At 40.6% G+C, this 19,161-nt stretch overlaps 1 protein-coding gene across 9 annotated transcripts in view; it reads left to right on the top strand.

Annotated features, from left to right (window-relative positions):
• The window catches only part of NF1 (neurofibromin 1), a 299,237-nt gene that overhangs the window by 114,264 nt on the left and 165,812 nt on the right, over positions 1 to 19,161 (top strand). For 8 of the 9 annotated variants that reach the window (XM_070061092.1, XM_051825441.2, XM_070061093.1 and 5 more), the window contains 4 exons: positions 3,960 to 4,094; positions 9,142 to 9,255; positions 15,701 to 15,780; positions 17,944 to 18,067. In XM_070061092.1, coding sequence (XP_069917193.1) covers positions 3,960 to 4,094; positions 9,142 to 9,255; positions 15,701 to 15,780; positions 17,944 to 18,067 — 453 coding nt within the window. The remainder of the gene's footprint in view (positions 1 to 3,959; positions 4,095 to 9,141; positions 9,256 to 15,700; positions 15,781 to 17,943; positions 18,068 to 19,161) is intronic. The other variant, XM_070061094.1, reaches the window with a different exon arrangement.

The following is a 19,161-nucleotide window of genomic DNA, read 5'->3' as shown; positions in this document are numbered from 1 at the left end:
CCCCCTTCCTCCCCCTTCCTCCTTCCCCTCCTCCCTCTTCCCTCCTCCTCCACCCTTCCTCCTTCTCCCTCTCCTCCTCACTCTCCTCCTCCTCCTCTCCTTCTTCTTCTTCATTTATTTAAGAGATTGAGTTACAGACAGAGGGAGAAACAAAGAGAAAGGTCTTACATCTGCTGGTTCACTCCCCCATATGGCCGCAATGGCTGGAGCTGGGCCTTGGAAGCCAGGAGATTTTTCCGGGTCTCCCACATGGGTGCAGGGGCCCAAGCACTTGGGCCACCACCTGCTGCTTTCTCAGACCACCAGCAGAGAATTGGCTCAGAAGTGGAGCAGCTGGGATCTGAACTGGTACCCATATAGGATGCCTGTACCGCAGGTGGAGGCTTAACCTGCTACACCACAGTGCCAGCCCCTTAAAACTTCGAGTGAAGAACTCACTATAAGTGCTCATAAATCTGCACATACGGTGAATATATAATAAGTGATGTAGAGATAACACCTTACTCCAGGATTCCGTCTCAGCCTTGGCACTGTTGACATGTTGGACTAAGCTCTTTGCTGTGGGGAGCTGTTCTTGTACGTTGTGGGGTGTTTAGAGCACCTCTGGCCTCTACCCACCAGATGCCAATAGCACCCCTTCCATTTTTGAAAACCCAAAAATTTCTACACATTTTTCAGATGTACCCTAGAGAACACATTGCTCTTAGTTGAGAACCACTGTATTACAGGATGTGTTCACGTTTCAACTGGGGTATGATAATGGATGAAGCTATCAACCTCCTATGTTTGGATACCAATTTTCTGTTAGTATCATATAAGATTATATTATTGTCTCAGGTTGGACTTTGAGTCATTTCAGCTCTTTAGCTTTTTTCATATGAATATTGAATGATAGTTTCAACTTCCTTTGCACTTTTGTAGTATTCTTTAACATTTGAAACATTTGTCTTCGTACTAATCATTTCCTATTTTAAACCTAAGATCTGTTTTTGTAAAATGAAAGCCTGCCAATATTAGATGTATGGATTTTCACAGCTGTGTGTAATTGCTGAGCATTTTTTGTCTTAAATGAGTATCCTGGCTCAGCAAATGCTTCTTGCATGCCTAAAAATTGAGTCATATGGTCTTACTTTGTAAGTGTTACAGGCCCTTAAGAGATACCTGAAGACTTTGGCTCATGAATTTCTTTCCAGACGTGGTTGCCCCCCATCTTTGGTCAGAGTACACATACCAGCCCGAGTTCCCACTGATATCTGCAGTATGGAGGCTCAGTTTAAAAATTAATGAATGAATTATTTCCCCTTACATTTCTGATTAATGAATTACAGTTCTTATTTAGTAAATTTTTCCTGACTTTATATATATAATCACTTATGGTCATTACATGAAAAGCTATTTGAATTAAATAGATTTACTGGAATTTTTCAAGTCTTAAATTTCATTAGGTAGATGTGCTAGAAGAAATTTTATAGCTGATAATTGAGATTAAGAGATGACATAATTAAACTAATATTTATGTTTTTGGAAATGATTGCTAAGAGATCATTCTTATATCTGCTAATTTTTTTCAATTCTTACATTCCTGTATATAAGAACAATTTGATGGTTACATTTAGTTACATCATAGTAAATAAATTCTCAATGAAGATTTCACCTTGACTTAAGGTATAACACCTTGACTTAGAAAAAATTATAATTTAGTGGGAGCAAACACTTGAAACAGAATTTATTAAATGCATTTGTCAGTTTGCCTTGAGTGTTATTAATATGACAGCAAACATATGTTGTGTTAGTTTGTTTCTTGAATGACATATATGAGCATAAATCTGTTCATTAAATAACTATTCTTTCCTTTGCAGAACCAAAAGCTTTCATTGTCCTTGTTTATAATAGCAATGCAATGTGCACACTTGAATATTGAGGATAGTTACTGTGTGATACAGATATCCATCTCCATATTTTATCTGTGAAAGACAGCTTGTGGGCTGGAGTTGTACAGTAGGTTAAGCTACCACCTCTGTTGCTGGTATCCCATTTGGGTGCTGGTTCAAGTTCTGGCTGCTCCATTTCTGACTTAGCTCCCTGCTAATGTGCCTGGGAAAGGAGCAGAAGATGGCCCAAGTGCTTAGGCTACTGCCACCCATGTGGGAGACCCAGATGGAATTCTAGGCTCCTGGTTTTGGCCTACCCATCCCTGACTATTGGGACCGTTTTGGGAGTGACCAGTGGATGGAAGATCATTCTTTGTCTCCCTCTTTCTTTCTGTAACTCTGACTTTTTTTTTTTAAAGAGAATTATTTATTTAAAAGGCACAGTTGCGGAGAGAGAGGGAGGGAGAGACAGAGAGAGAGAGATCTTCCATCTGATGGTGTACTCTTCAAATGTCCGCAATGGCTGGAGCTGGGCCAGGCCAAAGCCAGGAGCCAGGAGCTTCTACCTGGTCTCCCACATGAGTACAGGGGCCCAACCACTTGGGCCATGCTCTGCTGTTTTTCCAGGTGCATCAGCAGAGAGCTGGACTGGAAGTGAAGCAGCCAGGATTCTAACTGGTGCCCATATGGGTTGCTTGCATTGCAGGCAGCAGCTTAGCCCACTACACCACAACTCCCGCCCCTGTAACTCTGTCTTTTAAATAAATAAATACATCCTGGGGGTGGGGGGGAGGGTGGGGAAGAGCCTGTTTACTTGGAGATTTTCATATGGGTGATAGATGGTGCTTAGTGTGTTATTTTCATTTGTGGTATACTCATATGAAGGAATCCATGTCAAAATCAGATATTCTATGTCTTTTAAAGGAACAGAGGAAATATTTTATAAGAATAGAGAAAAAGGTGATATTGCATCCAGAATATACTTGTTAGAATTTTGGTTGAATAACATCCATAATTAATTATGATAGTTTACTATAGTATCTTTGGTTGAAACACATTTTCTTTAATTTTTACTTATTTGAAAGGCAGAGACACAAAGATTTTTCTATTTGCTGATTCCCCAAATCCAGCAACAGCCTGGGCTGGACGAGGTAGAATCTGGGAGTCAGAAACTTGATCTGGGCATCCGTGTAGGTGGCAGGGACCCAAGAACCTGAGCTGCCTCCCAGGGTGTGCACTAGCAGGAAGCTGGAGTCAGAAGCAGAGGCGGGACTCAGATGCAGGCACTCATATGGGATGTGGATGTCCTACGTGGCTCTTACCCACTGTGCCAAAATGCCTGCCCTCCAAACATGTGCTCCATGATTTAATCTTTCTCAAAGCGTTCTCTCTGTTTTATGAATGGTTTTTAGGTAGAATGCATGCAGGCTGTCACTTTGAAGAGAGATGGAATGCCATCAAAAGCAAAATTACAGTTAATCTGTTAAACATGGAGGTACTCTGTATAGCATATTTCATCAGTTCTCAGAAGCACACGTTTTCACTCTTTCAATTTGGAGATGTGTCTTGTATCATATCATAAAATGATCATAGTTTCTCATTCCTTTGGGTACATCAAATAATAGTATTTCTTACAACTGATAGGTTGTAGAATCTATGAAATATTTGCATATATGTGTGACTAAGTGTTTGTTAAATGAGTTGCCCACTGTGTGGATTTGTGAAACTGTAGATAAAATATTTTCCCTTGTGTTTCCTTGTGTGAAAAATTGTTTTTTATGTTAGGAGTCAACCAGATATTAAGTTTTTATTATTTTAATAGATTTTCATTAAATATTATTAGATTGATTATATAAGGATATGAGTGGTACAGATATTTTTCATTCTTTTTTTAAACTTAATAGTATTAACTTTATGCTTCCTGTTGAGTGTTTCTACCAATACCACACATTTGGTGGTATAAAATATATCTGTTTACTTTTCAAAACTTTTTAATAATTCATTTCTTTTAAAAAGTTGAAAAATTGTTACCCTGAATATGATATCTGATTCTTATAAGGTGTTGCCATGTTCATATTTTGTTTTTAGAGTCTTACTTTTAAAGAAAAAGTAACAAGCCTTAAATTTAAAGAAAAACCTACAGACCTGGAGACAAGAAGCTATAAATATCTGCTCTTGTCTATGGTGAAACTGATTCATGCGGATCCAAAGCTCTTGCTTTGTGTAAGTATTTTTATGAAATCCTTTGACGTTATTTCACTAATTTACATTGGATTAATGGGAATGCTGAGATGTTAAAATAGTCATTAAGTAAAGAACACCTTTGCTAATATCTTTCTGATCATATCTGAAACCTGAGATATCCCTAAGAAAAGTAACTTAGGGGTTGGCATTGTTGTATAGTAGGTAAAGTTGCTGCCTGCGATACTGGCATCCCATATGGACACCGATTTGTGTCTGGCTGATCTGCTTCTCATCCAGCTTCCTGCTAGTGGCCTAGGAAAAGCAGTCGAAGATGGCCCAAGTGCTTAGTCCCCTGTGACCCATGTGGGAGACATGGATGAAGCTCCTGGCTTCAGCCTGCCCCAGCACTGGTGGCAGGGACCAACTAGTAGCAGGAATGTCTGTCTCTGTCTCTCCCTCTCTGTCTGTAACTTTTTTTTTTTTTTTAAGACTTATTTGAAAGTCAGAGTTACACAGAGAGAAGAGAGGCAGAGAGAGAGAGAGAGGTCTTCCATCCACTGGTTCCCTCCCCATTTGGCTGCAATGGCCGGAACTGCACCAGTCCAAAGCCAGGAGCCAGGAGCTTCTTCCAGGTCTCCCACGTGGGTACAGGGCCCCAAGCACTTGGGCCATCTTCTACTGCTTTCCCAGGGCATAGCAGAGAGCTGGATCAGAAGAGGAGCAGCTGGGCACCCATGTGGGATGCCGGTGCTTCAGGCCAGGGCGTTAACCTGCTGAGCCACAGTGCCGGCCCCTATCTGTAACTCTTTCAAATGAATAAATAAGTCTTTAAGGAAAAGAAAAGAAAACTAACTTACAAGAATCCTGATAGAATTAGGTCCGATTTCTGAACCTTTCTTGCTACTTTGCCTTGTCATGAAACTGGTATACTTTGGTGAGAGCTTCGCTGTCTCACTGTGACCAGGCTGGGCATCCTGCAGGCATCATCCTGGGATGGAGTGGAGGTCATGAAGCAACTATGAAGCAGCGCTTTCTGCCTCTGCTCTCCTGCTTTTCCTAATCTCCAGTTGGTGTTGCCACACACTTCAGCTTTTCTGTTGCCCTGCCTTCCTCTTCTCAGCCTCCTTTTATTGGTGGCTCTGCCTGTAAATGCGGTATTTGGAGAATAGCCTGCCCTTACTGCCTCACCTGGAGTTAGGTTCCTGAGAACATCACTGTGGTACACAGAGAAAATGAGGGCTGGTATAAATGCTCTAAGTGTGAGATAGTTGCATTGGTGTGCACCCTGGAGAAAGACTACCTCCTAGCTGTTCATTTTCTGTGCCTTGGTTTTCTCTTCTGAAATATGGGGGTTATAACCATTCCTACCTCAGAGAGGTTGTTAAGACTGAAGATAGCACATGTAAGCCTTTTAGGAATACTGTATAATGCATAATAAGTATCACCTATTACCTGTTGTTACTATTAATAAGATAGAATTAGCATTATTAATGCCCCAAATGTCGCAGTTCTATATTATAAAGTTCATAGGACGGCATATTCAACCTTTGTTGAGTTTCTGCAGTCCCAGGAGAGCAGCTACTAAGTTTTCTTATTGCTTTGTTCAGTAACAGGATTTTTAAGTGGTAGAGTGCTTTCCATTTTGGTGGCATGTTTTTAAATTACTGTGATACAGAGTTTCATAGCTAGATGTGCATATTTTTAGGGGTTCTATGAATCTCCTGATTTTTTTAAGTTAGTGATTTTTCTGAAATGAAGAAAACAGGATTTCCATAAGAATCAGTGACCTCAAAAGGCAGCTAGTGATATTTTGAACTTTATGAAAAGCCCACAGCAATCTGAGAGTTTAATAAAATAAATAGCTAGATCTCTGGTGTGGAAAACTTTCAGAAGACCTGTCAATGAGACTCAATTCTTTATGTAGCACAAGTTATTTCTGATGATATTTCATTATACATGTCACATAATATTAGCATTACTTTGTTTATATGGCTTTAATTCAGGTTCAGAGAATGCACCAAAAGTCACAAATATCTTTTATGTTAAATATATTACCATTTGAAGGACAAGAATTTAAATAAAATTTACTGTTTTCCAAGGGTCATTTAAATTGTTTTCTTTGCTGCCATCTAGTGGTTATGTAACTTTTCTTAAAGGAACCACAGTTTAAACCAGTGAAGGATGCCTTATAAATATTTCATTATTTAATGTTTTACATACAAAAATTCTAAGTCTCAGTAAGTATGAGGGATGGCAGGAATAATTATTAAATGTTCTCAGTTATGGTATCTTTAATATCATAAGGTTTTGTTGCCTTCTCTATTTTTCATCTCAGTCCCAATCCATGTTACACTCGATTTTTCAAGTTTTTTAATTGCTCAGCTTGTATCATTTATTTTTTAAAAAGATTTATTTATATACTTGGAAGGCAGAGTTAGAGAGAGGGAGAGACAGAGATCTTCCATTCTCTGGTTCACTCCTCAGGGCTGCAACAACTAGGTCTGGGCCACTCTGAAGCCAGGAACAAGGAACTCCATCCTGGTTTCACACATGGGTGGCAAGGGCCCAAATACTCGGGTCATTTTATGCTGCCTTCCTAGGCACATTAGCAGGAAGCTGGATTACAAATGGAGCAGCTGTGATTCAAACTGGTATTCCAGTGTGGGATGCCAGTGCTGCAGGCAGTGACTTAACCAGCTGTGCTGTGACGTGGACCCCCTTTTCTTTTATTTAGTCATTACTTTATTTGTTTCAAAGGAAGAGAGAGGAGCAGACAGAGATCTCCCATTTACTTGTTCACTCTCTGATTGGCTGAAATAATTGGGGCTGAGCCAATCTGAACCCCAGAGCCAAAAACTCAATCCAGTCTCATGTGTGGGTGGTAATTACTTGGCCATCATCTGCTGCCTTCCAGAGTGGGCATTAGCAAAAAGCTTTATTGGCAGCAGAGTCAGTACTTGAAACTAGACAGTGTGGTATGAGAGGTGGCTTTCCATCCAGTCTTAACTAGTAGCTTGTATCATTTCTTACATTGCCCTAATCACAATGAGCTCTTTAAAAACCAGGTTTTTTTTTTTTTTTTTCCCCAGGCAGTTAGTGTGAGAGATAGAGAGAAAGGTCTTCCTTCTGTTGGTTCACCCCCAAGATGGCCGCTACAGCCAGCGTGTTGCGCCGATCTCAAGCTAGGAGCCAGGTGCTTCCTCCTGGTCTTCCATGCAGGTGCAGGGCCCAAGCACTTGGACCATCCTCCACGGCACTCCCGGGTCACAGCAGAGAGCTGGACTGGAAGAGGATCAACCGGGACAGAACCGGCGCCCAAACTGGGACTAGAACCCGGGGTGCCGGTGCCGCAGGTGGAGGATTAGCCAAGTGAGCCATGGCACTGGCCCAAAAACCAGGTGTTTTAAGGTCCACTGCCCAACTTAAAACTCTTTAGTTTAAATTGCTGTTAGGAAAAAGACCAAACTCCACATAGACCCATAAGGTCATACAGTTGTTGCTGTGGATTCGTTTTGAGAGGAGAAGCGCAGTGGGGGCAAGAGGCACAGAGTCACCACACAGACCCCGGGAGTTGGGTGAAAGCAGGCCAGAGGCGAGCAGCCCACAGACTCATTTATTTCAGTTGGTACAGCAGCTTATATAGCTGAGGTAGCCAATCCAGTCAAGGGGTGGTTTATGCCCTAACCAATCACAGCCTGTTGCCAGGCAGGCTCCGTTGCCAGGTGGGTTTCGAAGCCATTCCTAAGTAACTGATGCTCACTTGCCAATGACCATCTTGGCATGGCCTTCTCATTCCACCAGATACAGTGTCTTTTCACCTACCACTTCTTCCACATCTAGCGTTGCATTTTTTTCTGACTTACCGATTCTAGTCATGATGGCCTTTCTTTCAGTTCCTGACCATATTCCTTCATACCTGCCTTTCACAGGCTTTTCCCTCTGCCTAGAATCCCCTTCCCTCTCCTTTCAGTGTAGTAATTCCTGCATATTCTAAGGTATTATCACTGCTCCAAGAAAGCTTCACTGACTGGGCCACATTCACAGGCTATCAGTGGCACATACTTCTACAGCTCTTATCTCCTATTAGATGTTAGATCTGTCTGATTATTCTATAGATGTTTGCTTTCCCCATGAGACTACTAATCCTGGAGGTCAGGTGACACATTTTATTGTTGTTGTGTTTTTGGTGTTTACGAAATGTTACTGGGTTATGGATGACAATGTAAATGTCAGAAAATAGGCTAACAATTTTGAATTACAGATATACTGAAGTTATGGCTTACTTAGTCATTAAAATGGGGAACAATCTGTGGTTAGGAAAGAAAAATAGGAACTGAAATTGTGTTAACCTCACTTAAATGAGTCAGGTATTATTGAAATAAAAATAGATGCTTTCAAGTTAGGAGAAGCGTGTTAAGTCTCAGTAGATAAGCATTAAAATTTATATATACTATTAATTTTCTTAGTATATGGTCTTTTTCTGCTGTGATAAGGACTAAAAATATGGGTCTCTGGGGAGGATTCTCACCCTCCCTGTGACACTAGCTGTATGGATTTGTACAGGACTTCTGTATTGGACAAGAGAGCTATGTAGGATAATCATGCAGTGCTCATCTAACTTGTTTGTTCTTTGCCTTTGTTCACAATCATTTATATATTCAAAAATCAAAAAATTCCAAACCAGAGGTATTTATCCCCCATGTTACTGATATAATTTCTTAAACAACAAGTTGGTATTTGGCTTTTGTGTTCTTTTAATTAAGATTTGCCCCTGAATATTCTTCATATTAATGAGCATATATAGATGTAGGTTAAGAGAATCCTTAATAAAACAGTGTTGATTTTTGTAAAAATGCTTATTTTGATATAATTCAAATACCACCAAATTTGCTATTTTGAAGTGTACAGTTCAGTGGGTTGTAGTGTATTTGCTAGGTTCTACGGCCATCATCACTGTTAATTCTATACCATTTTCATCAGTCCTGAAAGAGAGCCTGTACTCTGGGGTAGTTGCACTCTGTTCTTTCCTCCTCCTAATCTCAGTCAGTTGGGTTTTTAAGTTGAAGTTTGCTTTTTTCCATTTCAGAATCCAAGGAAACAGGGGCCTGAGACCCAAGGCAGTACGGCAGAATTAATTACAGGACTAGTGCAACTGGTCCCTCAGTCACACATGCCAGAGATTGCTCAGGAAGCGATGGAGGTAAGGGGGAAAAACGGTTCTAGACTCAGGAAGGTAAGCTTCTAACAAAGTACATTACTCATGTTCCTTTGGTGTGTGGCTTCTGTGAGTAAGATGTCATTTCTAAAAATGATGTGTTTGTATCTTCACATTGTTTTATCAAACTGCATGTAGATCATTTAAAAAAATCATCTATTATTTTTCACTTTATGTTTCTGTGTGGGAGCAAACTGTTGAAATACTTACTTAAGGTATACTAAGCTGATCTTCTGTATATTAAGATAATCGAAAATGAATCTTGATGTGAATGGAAGGGGAGAGGGAGTGGGAAAGGGGAGGGTTGTGGGTGGGAGGGACGGTATGGGGGGGGGAAGCCATTGTAACCCATGAGTCGTACTTTGGAAATTTATATTCATTAAATAAAAGATAAAAAAAAAAACTGCATGTAGAAAGAAGGGGGTTAGCTTTATATCCAGGTAGCTACAACATTATGTAAATTCTTAGGCTTAATAAAAAAGTTCAAAATTCTCTAATTGCAATTGAATTTTTGAATGTATATTGACTTTTTAAATTTAGACATAATTCATATACTTTAAAAGTTTACCAGTTTGCTTTCTGTTTGAGAAAGAGCACCTCCATCTGCTGGCCCGTTCTCTAAATGCCTGCAGTGGCTGTGCTAGAATCAGAACCTTGAACTAAGAACTCAGTCCAGGCTGAGTGGATAGCAGGGACCCTATTACTTGAGCCATCATCACCTGCTACTTTCCAGGGTCTGAATGGGTAGAGACCTTGGGAGTCCGAGCAGGGATTCAGTCCCAGACAATTTTTTCTCTCTCTGATTTATTTATTTATTTGAAAGTCACAGTTACAGAGAGGCAGAGAGATCTTACATCTGCTGGTTCACTCCCGAAATGACCACAGTGGCTAGGGCTGGGCCAGGCCAAAACCAGGAACTAGGAGCTCCATCCAAGTCTCCCACATGGGTGCAGGGGCCTTAGGAGTTGGGCTGTCTGCCACTGCTTTTCTAGGTGTGTTAGGGAGCTGGATTGGAAGTGGAGTAGCCAGGACTTGAACCAGCACCTCTATGGAATGTTGGCATCACAGGTGGCAGCTTTACCCATTATACTACAACGCTGGCCCCAAATCCAGGCATTTTAATAGGAGATATAGGCATCTTAACCTCTAGGCTAAATGTTTGTTCCAAGTTCACCATTTCAAAGTATACATTTTAGTGGATTTTAATATATTCACACAGTTCTATAATCATAACCACTTTTAATTCCAGAACATATTGTTATCCTACAAAGAAACTCCATCACTCACCATTGTCCATTTCCCTTCCCTTGGCAACCACTGGTCTATTTTCTGTCTGTATGTATTTGCTTAATTTAGACATTTTATTTAAATAGAATCATGCTATATGTGACGTTTTATGTCTGACTATTTTGACTTAATAATGTTTTCAAGGTTTATCCGTGAATCAGTACTTTATTTCTTTTCATTAGGTATTCATTATCAAATATAAAATATTTATGGATATTGCATCAGCTGATGAATATTTGGGGTGGTTTCCACTTTTTGCCTATTCTGAATAATATCACTATGAACATCTGTCTTAATGATTTGTATGTGGATGTATCTCTTAGGGATATACCTGGGAATGGAATTGCTGGGTCATATGATAACTGTTTAACTCCTGAGGAACTGCCAATGTGACTGCACCATTTTATATTCCCAGTAGAAATGTATGATGATTCTTATATTTTTGTATCCTTGCCTATATTTGTTATTTTCTGTCATTTTTATTATAACCATCCTGCTGGGTGTAAATGAATCTGACTTTTAAAAAAACCTTTGGCCAGCGCCACGGCTCGCTGGGCTAATCTTCCGCCTTGCGGCGCCGGCACACCTGGTTCTAGTCCCGGTCGGGGCACCGGATTCTGTCCCGGTTGCCCCTCTTCCAGGCCAGCTCTCTGCTGTGGCCTGGGAGTGCAGTGGAGGATGGCTCAAGTGCTTGGGCCCTGCACCCCATGGGAGACCAGGAGAAGTACCTGGCTCCTGCCATCAGATCAGCGTGGTGCGCCGGCCGCAGCGCGCCGGCCGTGGCGGCCATTGGAGGGTGAACCAATGGCAAAGGAAGACCTTTCTCTCTGTCTCTCTCTCTCACTGTCCACTCTGCCTGTCAAAAAATAAATAAATAAATAAAAAAGGGGGGAAAAAAACTTTTTGGGGCCAGTGCTATGGCATAGCAGGTGATGCTGCCGCCTGCAGTGCTGGCATCCCATATGGGCGCTGGTTTGTGTCCCAGCTGCTCCACTTCGATCCAGCTCTCTGCTGTGGCCTGGGAAAGTGTTGGAGGATGGCCTAAGTCCTTGACCCTTGCACCTGGTGAGAAGCCTGGAAGAAGCTCCTGGCTTCGGATCGGCATAGCTCTGGCTGTTACAGCCAATTGGGGAGTGAACCAGTGGATCGAAGACCTTTCTCTCTGCCTCTCCTTCTCTCTCTGTGTAATTCTGATTTTCAAGTAAATAAATAAATGTTTAAAAAAATAGAAAAAAAACCTTTTTATATTACTTGATAAATGGTTTTAATTTAAATAAATTTTATTAAGCCATAACTTACATATGATAAAATCATTGAGGATTTACAATATTTCTAATCATTATAGGAAATACCTGTTCATCTTTTTTCAATTAATAACATTATCCCCTATGTCAGACAACCACTGATCTTATTTCTGTTGCTCTGGGCCAATTTTAGTCTAGAATTCCTATGAATGTAATCGCAGAAAATATATTTTTATTTGTCACACTTCTTTTACTCACCATTTTTTTTCTAAGATTTATATTATTAGGGCCAGCTCTGTGGGGTAGCGGGTAAAGCCGCAGCCTCTAGTGCTGGCATCCCATATGAGTGCCAGTTCGAGTCCTGGCTGCTCCACTTCTGATCCAGCTCTCTGTTGTGGCCTGGGAAAGCAGTAGAAGATGGCCCAAGTCCTTGGGCCCCTGCACCTGCATGGGAGACACAGAAGAAGCTGGCTTCGGGTTGGTGCAGCTCTGGGTGTTGCAGCCAACTGGGGTGTGAACCAGTGGATGGAAGACCTTTCTCTCTCTGCTACTTGTCTCTCTCTGTGTAACTCTGACTTTCAAATAAGTAAATAAATAAATAAATATTTTTTATGATTTATTTATTTATTTGAAAGTCAGAGTTACAGTGAGAGAGAGGGGCTCTTCCATCTGCTGGGTTGAGCCAGGAGCTAAGAGCTTCCTTTGGGTCTCCCATGTGTGTGTAGGGGCCCAAGGACTTGGGTCATCCTCTGCTCCTTTCCCAAGTGCCTTAGCAGGATCAGAAGTGGAGCAGCCAGGTCTCAAAACAGCTGGGACTCGAACCAGCACCCATATGGGATGCCAGCATCGCAAACAGCAACTTAACCTGCTATGCTACAGTGCTGGCCCCTCATCAAGGTTTTTGAATTTTGTTCATGTTGTATTGTTTGTTCCTTCATTTTTTTGTTGTTAACAAGTATACTAGGTTTTTATTACTATAATGAAATATTCATATCTGAGGTGGCTAACTTAAAAAGAGAAAAACTTTATTTTGGCTTACGTTTCTGGAAGGTTAAGTTCCAGATCAGATAACCCCGTTGGTTAGGTGTGAGGTGAGGGTGGTGAATGGCAATGGCAGAGTGAGTTTGGAGGAACGATCATGTAGCAAGACAGGAAGTGGAGAAAGACTGTGGGCCTCACTCAGGCCCCATAACCACACCCTCCAATGAGAATGACTGGCATACCCCCATGATCCAAGGCACCTCCGGTTAAGCCCATCCCCCCAAATGCTGTAATTGCATTACACGTCTGTCCCCTTAGTACCATCAACTTATGACTGCGTGAGTGCAGGAGCCAAATCATGTTCAAACCATAACAGTAAGAATCCCATTGAGGATTATACTGCAGTTCATTCACCTGTTGATGGGCTGGCACTTAGGTAAATATATCCATCACTGGGGAAAATTAGTTTGTATTCCTTTTTTTTTTTTTTTTTTTTTAAGATTTACTTATTTGTTTGAAAGAGTTACACAGAGAGAAGGAGAGGCAGGGAGAGAGAGGTCTTCCATTGCTGGTTCACTCCCCAGTTGGCCGCAACTGCCGAAGCTACGCTGATTGAAGCCAGGAGCCAGGAGCTTCTTCCGGGTCTCCCACACGGGTGCAGGAGCTTAAGGACTTGGGCCATCTTCTACTGCTTTTGCAGGCCATAGCAGCAACTGGGATCAGAAGTGGAGCAGCCGGGTCTAGAACTGGCACTCATATGTTATGCCAGCACTGCAGGTGGCGGCTTAACTCTCTAAGCCACAGAGCCGGCCCCAGTTTCTATTTCTTTGTAGTCCTTCCCTCCCCCATTCCTCCTTACCCTGCTTACACCTTGCCTTCTTTGGAACCTCTCATCTGCTTTCTGTTGCTAAAATTTAGTTTACATTTTATATAAGTAGAATCATGAAGTATGTGTTCTTTTTGTCTTCTTCAACAAAACGTAATTAAAGCCATCATGTATGTTGCTGTGTCAGTAGTTCATTCTGATTATTAAAATTTATTCCATTTTATGTTGTGTACTAGTCCTTTGTGTGGTAGTAGTATTTGTATACCTATTAACCTATTGATGGACATTTGTGTTTCCAGTTTGTGGCCATTACAAATAAGCTGCTAGGAACATTTATCTACAAATCTGTGGACATAGGCTTTTTTTTAATTATTTTTTTTGACAGGCAGAGTAGACAGAGAGAAAGACAGAGAGAAAGATCTTCCTTTTTTCCATTGGTTCACCCCCTAATGGCCGTTGCAGCCGGCGCACCATGCTGATCCTAAGCCAGGAGCCAGGTGCTTCTCCTGGTCTCCCATGCGGGTGCAGGGCCCAAGCACTTGGGCCATCCTCCACTGCACTCCCGGGCCACAGCAGAGAGCTGGCCTGGAAGAGGGGCAACCAGGACAGAACCGGCTCCCCAACTGGACTAGAACCTAGGGTGCTGGCACCGCAGGCAGAGGATTAGCCTATTGAGCCACGGCACCGGCCATGGACATAGGCTTTTGTTTCTCTTGGGTGAATACCTAGGAATAGAAAAATCTTACTGTGTATTGTTTATAAGGGCTATAGATTAAAGCCTCTGGAAGTTAAACAGTGCAAGGATAGAAAAATATGGCATACAAATACTAACTCAAGAAGCCTGGTATAATATATAGATACAGAGATAATATATAGATACAGATTAAAGCAAGAAGCCTTACTGGAGATGAAGAGGATATCTTACTACCAAGGGGCCCAGTCCATTCAGAAAATAAAACTCTAGATGAGTCTATTAAACAAAGCTTCAGAATAAATAAAACAATAACTTATAAAGCTTAAAATATATAAAAATATATTAAGTTGAAGGAGCTATATACAGATCCAGTTATAGTGGGATACTTGAGTATACCTTTCTCAGAATCAAATAGAATTTTAAAAATAAGATAAGGAATAGAAGCTTTGGACAGCATGATTACCAAGTTTGACCTATTTGACATGATTGCATCCTGCACTCAGGTACACATGGAATTTTGCTTTCAAGTACACATAGAACATTTGCTACAGCGTGATCATGAAGCAAGATTCAGCAGTTACAAAGGGTTGAAATAATTCTTTTTTTGTTGATCACAGTGGAATTAAGGTAGAAATCAGTAACAAAAAGATTTATGAAATGTCAAGTAACAATACTATATTTTTATTCACACTCTGCTAGTTGGGCGCTGGTAATGGTATAACCACTGTTAATTGTTCTGCTGGGGAGGGCACTGTGATGTAGCAGCTTACGCTGCACCTGGAACACTGGTATCCCGTATTAGAGTGGCTAGGATCAGTTCACCACTTCACGCCTATGCTTCTGGTTCAACACGCTGCTAATGTACATTCTGGGAGGCAGCAGATGATGGCGCAAATACTTGGTCCCTGCCGCCCAACTGGAAGTCCCGGATGGACTTCCTGGCATCTAGTTCTTACCTGTCTTTTCTGTTATAAGAAAACTGTGGCAAGCAAGATAATGTCTCCTTTATTCTTTGCTGTGTGAGTTTATTTTGTAATGTAGATTAATTGTGGCAAACACTGCTTATTGGGGATTAAGTTTTTGTTCTATAGAGTTTTTAAAAGTATTTCTCAAAATCATTTTGCTTCTTTCTTAATACAGATTTTATGCATATATGTTATTCAGAACTCATCAGTCACTTTATGTGTACGTTCCATTTGGAGTAAGAATGCCTAGAATAAAGTGATGTTATTCTGTCTAGAGATTTGTGTTCAGTTTTTCTCTTTTTGGCATTTATTGTAGATTGAGTACCGTTAGATAGATCATTTTGTTAGCATTTGTAAAATACTGCAGTACTCATGTTTACCAAAAACATTTTGAGTGACTATTCTCTCTTTCTCTCTCTCCTTTTAAATTCAGGCTCTGTTGGTTCTTCATCAGTTAGATAGCATTGATTTGTGGAATCCCGATGCTCCTGTGGAAACTTTTTGGGAGATTAGGTATGTGTACTTTTATATTTTTAAAACTTTATTTTCTGTCTTTAAATATTAGCTCTATGGTATTTAGTTCCTTGTAAACCTTTATTTATCCAGAAGATTTATGAATTTATATTTTATTTGACTTGAAATTGTTAGACTTTCTCGTTTTGACTCTTAAGAATATTAGCAGAGCAATTTATGAAATAAATTTTCAAAAAGCATGTTAAATTTTATCACCCATTCTTAAGTACTGTCATTTGGTATGTTCTAGTTCAATATCTATGTAGTTACAACTTTGTTTTTATTTTTAAAGATTTATTTATTTTATTTGAAAGGCAGAGAATTACAGAGAGGCAGAGGCAGAGAGAGAGAGACACAGAGGTCTTCCATCTGCTGGTTCACTCCCTAAATGGCCACAATGGCCAGAGCTGGGCCAATCCAAAGGCAGGAGCTTCTTCTGAGTCTTCCATATGGGTACAGGGGCCCAAACACTTCTACTGCTTTCCCAGGCCATAGCGGAGAGCTGGATCAGAAGTGGAGCAGCTGGGATTCAAACCGGCGCCCATATGAGATGCTGGCACTGCAGATAGGAGCTTTACCCACTAACAGCGGCAGCCCCACAACTTTGTCTTTGATAGATTTTTAGACTTATAAGTCTAGATTGTTAAAGTCTTGTAATATTGTGCTCTTGGTTTTTACACTTGATCTTGGCCAAAAGGCTGAGAAGTGATGCTGCTCTTTGTTTTTAAACTATAACCTTTCACAAATTTTTCTGTAATACCAGTACTTTTGATGAATGAATTAATAATGGAAATCTGCTTAAAAGGCAAAAATATGTGCAGTATTTTATATTGTTTTCTAGGTTATATAAATTACCTTTTTATGAGCATAAGGACCCCACATAAGGAAAATGTAAATTTGTAACCTAAAGTTTATGCTACTATCATAGAAATGGGTGCCCCAAGTCACCTGGCATTTAAATTAAACCCTGAACCTGGGCAGTGCTATTCAATAATAATAACATAAATCACAGTGTACTTTAATGAATTCTGGTTACCACATTAAAAAATAAAAAGAGGGGCCAGTGTTGTGGTGTAGTGAGTTAAGCGTCTCATATGAGTGCTGGTTCCAATTCTGGCTACTCCACTTCCAATCCAGCTCCCTGCTAATGCACTTGGGAAAGCAGCAGAAGATGGTCCAAGTACTTGGGCCTCTGCACCCATGTGGAGACCCAGATGAAGCTCCTTGTTATGGCCTGGCCCAATCCCAACTATTTCAGTGTTTAGGGAGTAAACCAGTGAATGGAGGACCTTTCTCTGTCCTTCTACTTCCTCTGTAACTCTGCCTTTAAGAAGTTAAAATCAACACATAAAATTAATTATAATAATATTTTTTATTTAGCCCAGTATATGTACATACACTCACATACATCTAGAATGCAATTTAAACTCGTAATCAATATAAACATTATTTAGCGGATGCTTTGCATTCTGTTTTCATGAAGTCCTCATAATTTGGCTTGTGTCATACATTTGCAGCATATTTCAGTTTGTCTTACATGTATAACACATCACATTTAAAATACTCAGTAGCTAATGACTGGCTAGTGGCTACCATGGTAGGGAGTGCAGCTCTAGAGTAGGAATCAGCAAACATGTCCTCTAAAGAGCCCAATGGTAAATATTTTAGGCTTTGTGAGTCATGTAGACTCTGGCATACTATTCTGCTTTTGTGCTTTTGGAACACAAAAGTAGCTATGGACAGCATGCAAATGAAAGGATGAGACTGTGTTTCCCTAAAACTTTACTTGCAAAAGGAATTGGAGGGGACTGGGGTTGGCCTGTAGGTGTTGTTTGAGTCAGAGCACTGGACTATACACCACCTCCACCTTTATCAGTTCTTCCTACCCCTGCAAGAATGGGATCTGTGGATGAAACGTGACGAATCTGGGGAGTAGGGGTCTTATAAGTATTTGCTATTTACATATATCCTATAGACATATTTCTTTTGGTTTATGGTACTATTAATGCGTTAATAACCATTTCTCTAAAGCAAACCCTACAAGAGAAAGTAAGCTTCTGTAAATGTACACTCATTGTGAGAGAATGCCGTTCTTAAGTACTGATATCTTATGAAGTTATTTATTGATGTTGCTAGTAATAGTGGAACTTTATGTTACTGCAGCTCACAGATGCTTTTTTACATCTGCAAGAAATTAACTAGTCATCAGATGCTTAGTAGCACAGAAATTCTCAAGTGGTTGCGGGAAATTCTGATCTGCAGGAATAAATTTCTTCTTAAAAATAAGGTAAGCAAAGTGATATTTGAAAAATGGGAGAAAATTTGGAATGCTTTGGGAAAAATGAAGGAAGTCTTTATTAGCCAAATTAGATTCTTCTGCAGCTCTTCCCTCCTATAAGGGACATAAGAAAATGCTTCAAAAGGCTTGGAAAAATTGAATTAAAAATAAGTTTATTTATTTTTATTTTTATTTATTTTTGTAAGACAGAGTTACAGAGAGAGGTAGAGACAGAGAAAGAGGTCTTCCATCCGCTGGTTCACTCCCCAGATGGCCGCAACGGCCGGAGCTGAGCTGATCCGGAGCCAGGAGTCAGGAGCTTCTTCTGGGTCTCTCAGGCGAGTGCAGGGGCCCAAGGACTTGGATCATCTTCTACTGCTTTCCCAGGCCACAGCTGTAGAGAGCTGGATCGGAAGTGGAGCAGCCGGGTCTCAAACCGGCACCCATATGGGATGTTGGCACTGCAAGTGATGGCTTTATCTGCTACACCACAGCACCGGCCCGCTCAACTTAATTTTCACCAAATCTTTCAAGTACCCTCACATATGTGCAAAGGACAATAGTTGACACATTAACATTTAAAAAGTTTTCAGAGACTTTAGCCTTAAAACCACAATGTTGATGGATTCTATTTGAGTTCAGCAGGACACACAGGACCAGGCCTAGGAGGCATGGGAGCTGCTGTCACCAAAGTAGGTTGAGGGGCACACTGCATCTTCACTCAGCAGCTCAGGACGGAGCTAGCCCAAAGGATGTGACTTCCCAAGAAGCTTGGAGGGAAGAGAGAGAGGGTCCTCAATCTAGCCTAACTTAATTTCCTTCCATAAAGATTTCACCTCTTGACATGAAATTTTTTCTTGGTATAGAGTGAAATTTTTTGATACTTAACTGTTAAGATATTGTGAGATTGTGGATTATAGAGAAGAGCCTTAAATTTCTTTTAACATACAGTTTCTATAATTAATTAGCTTAAAATATTTTCTATTATGGTATGATTTTAGGAGTGCTTGGTTTGCTGAGTTTTTCTGCTGGAGTCCTAGAATCATAGGAATGAAATCTTCAATGTGTCAAACTCACATTCTTACCAGTACCATGCAGCTTGC

This window comes from Oryctolagus cuniculus, chromosome 17 (genome assembly GCF_964237555.1).
Source record: "Oryctolagus cuniculus chromosome 17, mOryCun1.1, whole genome shotgun sequence".
NCBI classification, from domain to species: Eukaryota; Metazoa; Chordata; class Mammalia; order Lagomorpha; family Leporidae; genus Oryctolagus; species Oryctolagus cuniculus.
The sequence above is the reverse complement of the archived record's forward strand: the minus strand, read 5'-3'. Positions and strand labels throughout refer to the sequence as shown.